General features: G+C 47.0%; 1 protein-coding gene across 1 annotated transcript; it reads right to left on the reverse strand.

Moving 5' to 3' along the window:
- Positions 1–1,879: 1,879 nt before the first annotated feature.
- LOC131687070 (uncharacterized) lies at positions 1,880–7,748 on the reverse strand. Its single transcript, XM_058971113.1, has 3 exons — positions 2,322–7,748; positions 2,050–2,266; positions 1,880–1,977 (listed from the first exon to the last, which is right to left on the reverse strand). Exons 1-3 carry the CDS (start codon positions 7,746–7,748, stop codon positions 1,880–1,882), a joined length of 5,742 nt encoding a protein of 1,913 aa, XP_058827096.1.
- Positions 7,749–10,457: the final 2,709 nt, after the last annotated feature.

Consider the following 10,457-nt stretch of genomic DNA (forward strand, 5'->3'; position numbering starts at 1 on the left):
ATTCAAGACCTGAATATTGATACTCTAGGCATTGAAGCAAAGTATGAGTTGAATAAGTATTTAACAAAATTCAAGACCGCTTTCAATTTTATTGATACGGATTACAAGTTTTTTGCTCATTTAAAAACATTGAACATTTTTGAAAAACCTGCAATATTCGTTTTCGAACAAAACAAGATTCACCCCTCAACTAATGAGAGCAGCAGAGCATCGTGTTTGGTGCTAAATCCAATCTGTTTTCAAGTGAAGTCATTTTTCGAAACAGGTGATATTCTCGAAAAGACACTTGAATATACAGATGGTTTAGAAAAATCTAATAAAATAGCACATTTCGTGAATGGATCCGTATGGAAGCGTGTTAAATCAAACTATGTTCAAGACGATAACAATTTTATCGTACCAGTTTGGCTTTATGCTGACGAGTTCGAAGTTAACGACGCGCAAAGCTCACACAATAAGATAGATTCCGTATGCGGAATCTATTACAACTTTCCGACTCTTCCTGATATGTTTAGATCAAAACTTTGTAACATACTGGTTGCAGGTTTTACCAGAAAAATTTCTATAAATCTAGCAGGTGTCAATAAACTTGTGGAAAAGTTACTTGATCCGTTCAAGAATCTCGAGAATGAAGGACTGATTTTCAAACTAAATTCTAAATTTGTCAAAGTGCGATTCATTTTATGCTTAATTCAGGGAGATAACCTTGGAGTTCACACACTTTTACAATTGTCGGGTGGATTCAACGCTAATTATTATTGTCGTTTTTGCCACAGACATAGACTGAACTTACAGAAAGATAATGTAGAGTGTGATGAATGTTTGCGGAACCCTGTGAATTATGAGGAGGATGTCGCCATTGGGAAACATTCGGAGACCGGAATTGTTGGAGATTCGGCGTTCAATCAGCTAGTATCTTTCCATGTAATCGATAACCCTAGTGTTGATGGGATGCACGATTTATTTAGTAACGGGATGTGCAAATACGGTTTATTTTCAGCTCTTCATTATTTTATATATGAAAAACAATTTCTAAGTAAAACAACTTTAAACACAAGGATTAGCTTTATAGCAAAGACGTCTGCAGATGTAGGTTTACGTCGAATGCCCGATTTTGAAGAGGTATATAACAGAAAAAAGCAGGGAAAAACGATTAGCGGAAGAATGACCGCATCAGAAATGAAAGCATTCTGCAGAAATTTCACTTTCATTGTTGGTCCATATGTTCCACGAGACGATCCAGTGTGGACATTGTTCACGCACTTCGCTACTCTTCTCACTTTTGGATCTTTTCGAAACACTTTTCTCCTATTTTCACCTGCTGGATCAGGACTTTCTTCTGCATCCACTGCACCTTCCGCTGGAGATCGCGCGCGAGTATAACGGGTTTGTAGGGAACTTGGGATATCGCGAAATAAAAACGAACTTCGATTGATTTTTCTGCGACCGACACCACTGATTGCTTTTAATTATCTGTTTATTGTTCTATGTTGTTTGTTTACATTCGTCGTCTGTTTTATGGTACAGCTGATTGACAGCGGTTTTGTGATGCAGAATCCATTCCTGCCTTATGCTCGCACAACGGGTTTGAAGTATGAATCTTATGGTAAGTATCTTTACATTGCATTTGTTTCTAGGGTTAGTTTAGTTCACTTATTCTTAAATCTAGGTAAGTATTTACAAGTATATACAAAACATAAAATTTCATTTTCATTTCAGGTTCGTATTGGAGAATTAGAGGTGAGTATTGAACATTCCGGCCGCCAATGAAATTTTAAGGAATTCAACGGGCATTAGCGGCGGAAGTTCGAGCTTCTTGCGATGACTGACGTTCAACGGGATATGAAGATCTGGATTCGTCTTGTCGGTACAGGCCTTCTTACAGCTTCCAGGATGATTTTTCGAGGTGCGTCGGGTCCGACTGCAAGATACTGTCCGGGAGTGGTGTGCTGTAAAGGAGGAACATCTGTACGCGAACTGTTGGTTTGACAAATTAGGATGGGGTACTTAACTTGAGTCAAGTCCCAGCCGGGGGTTCTAGGAACCCACACGGCGAGGCTTGGTTCTTTACAGGTGAACCACGAACCGCTCGATACCCCCGAGCTTGGGCCAGGATCTCGTCTGGCGACTCATTTCCCCGAGTAGGGGCCGGGAGCTCGTCCGGCGGCTCTGTACCCTGAGCAAGGGCCGGGATCTCGTCCGGCGGCTCTGTTCCCTGAGCAAGGGCCGGGATCTCGTCCGGCGGCTCGGTTCCCTGAGCAAGGGCCTTCATTTGGCGTTGTTGACGTAGGGCTGCTAATTGGTGCGGGACTCTGTGCTACGATGGGTGGCGCTACTTCAACTGGAAGTAAGCAGAGCTTCGGGATGGCGCGTTGAACGATGCCGAAGGTCGACTTCACGGTGGCGACACGAACAAGGCCGTCAGGGCCGGGATGAACGCTGAGCACGCGTCCCAGGGGCCATTTCAACGGCGGTGCTCTCTCATCTTTGAGAGCGACGATGGAACCAACGGCTAGATTGTCCATGGCTTCTGTCCAGCGGTAGCGACTTTGCAGGGTGGCGAGATACTCCTTGTGCCAACGACTCCAGAAGTGCTGAGTTAGCTGTTGTACTCGTTCCCATCGAGACAACCTGGATTCAGGAACTTCACGGCAATCTGGATCAGGTACCGCATTCAACGGACGACCAATCAGGAAATGTCCTGGAGTCAGAGCCAGCTCATCGGATGGATTGTCCGGCAACGGCGTGATTGGGCGAGAGTTTAGCATTGACTCGACCTGAATCAATGCGGTTTGCAGCTCGGATTCGGTTAGGTGAGCATTTCCGAGGATTTTGCGAAGCAGGGTCTTCACGGATTTCACGCAGGCTTCCCAGATTCCACCGAATGTGGGAGAGCGAGGTGGGATGAAGTGGAACTGTATTCCGTTGTCTGCGCATTCGTTTGCTACGGCATCTTGGTGAACTTGAGTTCGGAAAAGCTTCCGCAGTTCTTCCAGTTCTCGATGTGCTCCAACAAAGTTCGTGGCGTTATCGCAGTAGATATGCGCAGGCTTTCCTCTACGGCCGACGAATCTTCGCAGGCTCGCAATGAATGTGCCAGTGGTCAGATCCGACACAAGGTCCAAGTGCACGGCTTTGGTAGCCATACATACGTATACGGTGATGTAGGCTTTGAAGAATGGCGATCTCTTATTTCGGAGTGACGTTCTCACGTACATTGGCCCAGCCAAGTCAACGCCAACATTCTGAAACGGGTACGCCTGGTTGACCCGAACAGATGGCAGATCCCCCATCAGCTGCTGCAACGGCTTGGGTTTGGCACGTGCGCATACCATGCAGCCGTGAACAATGTTGCGAACCAAGTTCCGTCCGCCGAGGGGCCAAAATCTTTGGCGCAACGAGGATAGTAGTAAGCTGGGACCGGCATGGAGCGTCTTATGGTGTTCTCTCGTGGCGATCATGTCGGTGAGACGATGTTTGGGGAGGACGATCGGGTGTCTTCCGTCGACAGGTATTGCAGCATTGTGAAGCCGGCCGCCGACACGAATAATGCCGTCTACGAGTGTCGGGTGCAGATACCGTAGCTTGGATTTACGGTTTACTTTTCCGACGGTTTCAAGTTGGCGTATCTCGTTGGCAAAGTACTGCTGTTGTATGCGACGGACCAGATTGAGCAGAGTGCGATCAATGTCAAGAGCCGTCAACGGGCCGACAAGAATTGGTTGGTGATTCTTCCGGTGAAGGCAGTTAGCGGCGAAACGCCGAAGAAGTGTGCCGATCCGAAGTAGCTGACGAAGATTGGAATAGCGATCGACGATATCTGACGGTTCTACGCTCACGACCGGAAGGGCAATAGTCTGTCGGACCTCCGGTTGGTCTAAGTTTGAGGTCGCTACGACGACGTACTTCGCTGGCCAAGGAGCGAATATTGGTTTTAGCCACTGCGGTCCGTTCCACCACAGTGCACTAGCGAGGAGTTCATCGAGGTCCATTCCTCGAGAAACGAGATCGGCGGGATTGTCTTCGGATGGGACGTGATTCCAAACGGCGTGAGACGTCAGCTCTTGGATTTCAGCCACTCGGTTGGCTACGAACGTCTTCCATGTCGATGGAGTTGCGGATATCCAGTTCAAGACGATGGAAGAATCGGTCCATAGATATGTGGTGGCGGTTATGTCGATGCTGTCCTGAACTTGTTTAAGAAGTCTGGACAGGAGTTGAGCTGCGCATAGCACGAGGCGTGGAATGGTTTGAGTCCCCATCGGAGCGACCTTGGACTTAGAAATCACCAGGCGAACTGTACAAGGGCCCTCGGCAGGTATTGACCGGAGATAGATGCATGCGCCATATGCAGACTCTGAAGCGTCGCTGAACCCGTGAATCTCCAAGCGGTCGTAACCCGGACGTAACACATGGCGAGAAACTCGAAGGTGGGCAAGTGCTGAAAACTTCTGGTGAAATTCGTGCCATTCGTGAGCGAATCCGTTAGCCACGGGTGTGTCCCAGTCGAGATGGAGCTTCCAAAGACTCTGCAGCATGATTTTCGCCTTTGCAATGGTCGGTCCAATCAAACCTAAGGGGTCGAAAAGACTGCTGATCTGAGAGAGGATCGTTCGTTTGTTCAGAACCGTGCATTCCTTCCAATTCGGCGTCTTGAACGAAAGAAAATCGGTCGACGGTTCCCAGCGGAGGCCAAGTGCAGTCACGGAGGACTCGTGGTCCAAATCGAGTAGTGTTTTCGTCTCTCGGAGCTCCAACGGAATGGTATCAAGAATAGCTTGACAATTCGAAGACCATTGTCGGAGAGGAAGTCCTGCGCATGCGAGCATTGCAATGAGCTGGTTGCAGGTAACGGCGAGAGATTCAGCATCGTCAGAACCGGACAGCAAATTGTCGACGTAGAAGTCGTGGCGGACAGCGGGTTCCGCCAGCGGAAAATGTTGCCCTTCATCATCGGCGAGCTTCTGCAGCACCCTAGTTGCCAAAAATGGAGCACTGCTTGTGCCGTATGTGACGGTGCGGAGCTGGTAGCTCTTCAGTGGAGCCTCGGGATCGTCGCGCCAGAGAATTCGCTGCAGCGGTTGGTCGGTGGGATGGACCAAAATCTGCCGGTACATTTTTTCAATGTCCGCAGATAACACGAACTGGTGGATTCGAAAACGGAGGACAATCGTCACGAGAGTGTCCTGGATTGTGGGACCAGGAAGCAGGACATCGTTCAGCGAGATACCGGACTTCGAGCGGCATGATGCGTCGAATACGGTACGAAGCTTTGTAGTGGTGCTGTCGAGTTTCATCACAGCGTGGTGTGGAAGGTAGTATTGCGGTTGCGCGTCGATTTCATCGGGGCCAATCTCCCGCATATGTCCCAATCTCACGTACTCGTGGATGAACTGCTGATACATCGCCTTCTTATCGGGACTCGCACCGAGTGATCGTTCCAGAGAGAAGAAGCGGCGGGTGGCGTTGTATTTGTTGTCCTTTAACTGCCAAAGCAGCTCGTCACGCTTGGGCAGCTTGACGACGTAGCGGCCTTCGGAGTTGCGGGTGGTGTTCTTCAAGAAATGTTCCTCACAGTATCGTTCCGACGGAGACCATCCCTTTGCATCGTGGACTTCTTCGAGCTGCCAGAATCGGTTGACCAATTCATCGATTGTGCAGGGATTACTGAACTGGCACTTGCGTGGATCGCTGTGATCGTGGTTTTCCAATAAACACTCTCCGGAGACGACCCAACCGAACTCTGTGTTCTGCAGAAGCGGTAACTCTTCCCCGAGTGATATCCTGCCGTATCGAAGAATTTGGAAGAAATGGGCGGCACCCAGAATCATGTCGATGTCGCCAGTAACAGCGAATGTTGGATCTGCAAGCTCCACGTGCTTTGGAATCGGCCAGTGGCGGGCTTCTACCGTCGACTGGGGCAGCTTGACGGTAATGGAAGGCAGAACGAGCATGGAGCATTGTACGGAGAAGGGAGTGACTCGAGAGGAGATGGTTATCGTGGCCTGGTATTCAACCAGCGTTGTAGTGTTTCCGATTCCGCTTATCGGGATAGCATGCGGCAATCGGATGCGAGGAAGCTGCAGTCGTTCGCAAAGAGCCCCAGAAACAAAGTTGCGTTGGGAAGCACAGTCCAGCAAGCAACGAGCAGTGACGATGCGACCTCTACCGTTACGGATATTCACTAGCGCAGTCGGAAGGAAAACGGTTCCAGGAATCACTTCACCAGTATGTGATACGAGGGCAGTCTGAGAACTCATGGAAGGCGCATGAATGTGGGATAAGTTTGCGATTGAGGTAGAGGTAGACGGTTGCTGGATGGGAGCTTGCGAAACAGACTGGGGTGACAGTGAGTTTGGAGCATGCAGCGCAGATGCTGCGGTGAGAGTCGGCTGGAGGGCAACACAGCAAGTTGATCCGGTGGCTTGACCAGAAGCGGGATTGTCGTCAGAGGGCTCAGTATGAAGAAGCGTGTGGTGCTTCTTGGTACATGTACGGCATCTTGACCCAGAACAGTTCCGGGCATAATGGGAACTCGATCTCAAACAGTTAATGCAAAGGTTTTTCTGTCTTACCAGATCGATCCGTTGGCGAAGGTTGAGTTTCCGAAATTCCGGACAGCTGTACAGGTAGTGACTCTCACCGCACTTGTCGCACGGCTTCGGCTTGCTGGCGCTGGAAGAGGGTGTACTGGATACTGCAGTTTGCTGTGTAGCTGCGACTGGAAAGGCTGCTAGCTTGGATGTCGGATTTGGCTTGCTGCGAGGAGGAGCGGTGTTCGAAGTGGCTGAAGAAACTGCTTGCAAAACTCGAGCGTAGTTCTGGAGGAAGTTTACCATCGTCACGTATGATGGCATTGAAGTTGACGCACCAGTGCTTGTGTCCTCTGATGTGCCGGCGGTTCCTCCCAGAACCGAAGCGATGTTGTCAGCATCGAGTTTGCTACAGTGGTTCTCCCATTCCCGGAGCGTACAAGGATCGAGGCGTATAGATAGCTGGTAAACCAGGATAGAGCTCCATCGGTCTGCTGGTTCACCCAAGCTCTTCAGAACGGAGATCTGCTGCTCGAAGCGATCGATCAGCGCAAGCAGATCTTCAGCTGATTCCTTGCGCATCGCTGGAGTGTCGAAAAGCGTCCGAATGTGACACTTGATTAACTGCCGGTTGTTCTCAAAACGCAGCCGCAACGTTCGCCAAGCGTCCTTGTAGCCCTGCTCGCTTATTTTGATAGGGTCGAGAATGCGCGCTGCCTCTCCTTGAACGAGGCCCTTCAGATAGTGCATCTTCTCGACCGCACTGATGTCGCTCCGGGAACCTACTGCGGATTCAAATGAATCGCGAAAAACACACCAGTCTTCCAACTTACCGCTAAACTTGGGTAGGTTAAGCTCCGGAAGCCTGATGTTCATTGGTCTCGATGGTGCGGGGTTGGCAGAAGGGGGAGAACGTGTTTTCTTCGCCAGTTTGGCCAAGTAGAAGGACCGAAGAGCATAATAGCGACCGTCGAACAACTGCCGTTCCTTTTTCAGGTCGATTGGCTCCTTATCGGTGGAAAACATCTCCAATTTCACCACCGTCCGGTGAAACTCGTCGTAAAATTTCTCCAACTTTTCCGCCCACGCTTCTACTTGGCCCGCAAACTTACTGTCCTTGTCGAACTCCTTCGCATAATATTCCAACAAAGCCATTGAATCGACAATATTCTGCTTCGTCAGCTCCAACTCACTGAATTTCCTCTCGTCGGCCATTTTCTTCTTCGGTAGCGCCGTATTCCCGTTCACTCACGCACTTTTCAACCTCCAAGAATCCAAAATGCACCCGAACAGTCAATTTGCAAAATAAAAATTTCACCGCGAAACTTAAAAACTTTTTTGAAAATATTCCTTCAGAAATCTTTATGTTCCAGCACGGCGCGCTCCGTTCAGGCAGTAGGTAAACAATGCACACTACCTACGCTATCGTCAGCTGGCTGTGTCTCGCACGCACTACTCGTTGTAACGATGTAAATATTCTGCGATGGTGGATTCTTGGAGGGAACACTATGCGGTTTTGTTTGCACTACCGCGTAAAATGGCTAGTTTGCCGCTTGGGGACGCTACCGAAAATCACCTTTCGCGCACTTTTTCTGGCTTTACCCGTCTTCAGCGGGGCCGTTCTTTGCGATTTTTTCGCCTATTCTGGGCAATTTACAATCACCTTTTGCCTCTTCTGGGCACCTTTAGTTCACTTTTTGCCTATTCTGGGCAGTTTCCTGTTCACTCGCGGGCACTTTTCTTCAAGATCCGGCTCGAAGGACCAAATTTATGTTCACGCACTTCGCTACTCTTCTCACTTTTGGATCTTTTCGAAACACTTTTCTCCTATTTTCACCTGCTGGATCAGGACTTTCTTCTGCATCCACTGCACCTTCCGCTGGAGATCGTGCGCGAGTATAACGGGTTTGTAGGGAACTTGGGATATCGCGAAATAAAAACGAACTTCGATTGATTTTTCTGCGACCGACACCACTGATTGCTTTTAATTATCTGTTTATTGTTCTATGTTGTTTGTTTACATTCGTCGTCTGTTTTATGGTACAGCTGATTGACAGCGGTTTTGTGAAGATCGGTTTTGTTATCCACCAAGTTTCATCCTCCAAGCAAAATTGTTCTAAATTTTTAGTACGATTAGTTATCCACCAAGGCCCATCCACCAAGGGACATCACTTCTACCCAACTATAGGCGTTGTATCTATTTCTGACATTGCGTAGCTCGGAACAAACCGTTTTTTGTATAAAAATGCTGATATGGAGAAGTCGTTTCGATTTAAATTTGAAATGTGACTCCAGTATTATGAATTATGACTAAAACAGAATTGGTGTGATTTTACCTCGATTTGATTCGACCCAACCATAAAAAATCCTGGAGGATAGGGCTCTGAAGTAAATTCTAGATACAACCAATATACAGAACAGATCCTTATGATCCTGATGCAGCTAGTCAAGGCCATTTATATGTGGAGTGACCTCAGGAATCAATCAAAATGATTTTTTTTTCGATTTTTATTAACACAAGCACAAAAAATCCTGGAGGATGGGACTCTGAAATAAATTCTAGATACAACCAATATACAGAACATATCCTTATGATCCTGGCAACGTGTCCTGACGCAGCTAGTCAAGGCCATTTATATGTGGAGTGACCTCAGGAGTCAATCAAAATGATTTTTTTCGATTTTTGTTAACCCAAGCACAAAAAATCCTGGAGGATGGGACTCTGAAATAAATTCTAGATACAACCAATATACAGAACATATCCTTATGATCCTGGCAACGTGTCCTGACGCAGCTAGTCAAGGCCATTCATATGTGGAGTGACCTCAGGAGTCAATCAAAATGATTTTTTTCGATTTTTATTAACCCAAGCACAAAAAATCCTGGAGGATGGGACTCTGAAATAAATTCTAGATACAACCAATATACAGAACAGATCCTTATGATCCTGCCAACGAGTCCTTATATAGCTAGTCAAGGCCATTTATATGTGGAGTGACCTCAGGAGTCAATCAAAATGATTTTTTTCGATTTTTATTAACACAAGCACAAAAAATCCTGGAGGATGGGACTCTGAAATAAATTCTAGATACAACCAATATACAGAACATATCCTTATGATCCTGGCAACGTGTCCTGATGCAGCTAGTCAAGGCCATTTATATGTGGAGTGACCTCAGGAGTCAATCAAAATGATTTTTTTCGATTTTTGTTAACCCAAGCACAAAAAATCCTGGAGGATGGGACTCTGAAATAAATTCTAGATACAACCAATATACAGAACATATCCTTATGATCCTGGCAACGTGTCCTGACGCAGCTAGTCAAGGCCATTTATATGTGGAGTGACCTCAGGAGTCAATCAAAATGATTTTTTTTCGATTTTTATTAACCCAAGCAAAAAAAATCCTGGAGGATGGGACTCTGAAGTAAATTCTAGATACAACCAATATACAGAACAGATCCTTATGATCCTGGCAACGTGTCCTGATGCAGCTAGTCAAGGCCATTTATATGTGGAGTGACCTCAGGAGTCAATCAAAATGATTTTTTTTTGATTTTTATTAACCCAAGCACAAAAAATCCTGGAGGATGGGACTCTGAAATAAATTCTAGATACAACCAATATACAGAACAGATCCTTATGATCCTGCCAACGAGTCCTTATATAGCTAGTCAAGGCCATTTATATGTGGAGTGACCTCAGGAGTCAATCAAAATGTTTTTTTTCGATTTTTGTTAACCCAAGCACAAAAAATCCTGGAGGATGGGACTCTGAAATAAATTCTAGATACAACCAATATACAGAACATATCCTTATGATCCTGGCAACGTGTCCTGACGCAGCTAGTCAAGGCCATTTATATGTGGAGTGACCTCAGGAGTCAATCAAAATGATTTTTTTTGATTTTTATTAACCCAAGC

The sequence above is a fragment of the Topomyia yanbarensis genome, chromosome 3, assembly GCF_030247195.1.
Source record: "Topomyia yanbarensis strain Yona2022 chromosome 3, ASM3024719v1, whole genome shotgun sequence".
Classification (NCBI taxonomy): domain Eukaryota; kingdom Metazoa; phylum Arthropoda; class Insecta; order Diptera; family Culicidae; genus Topomyia; species Topomyia yanbarensis.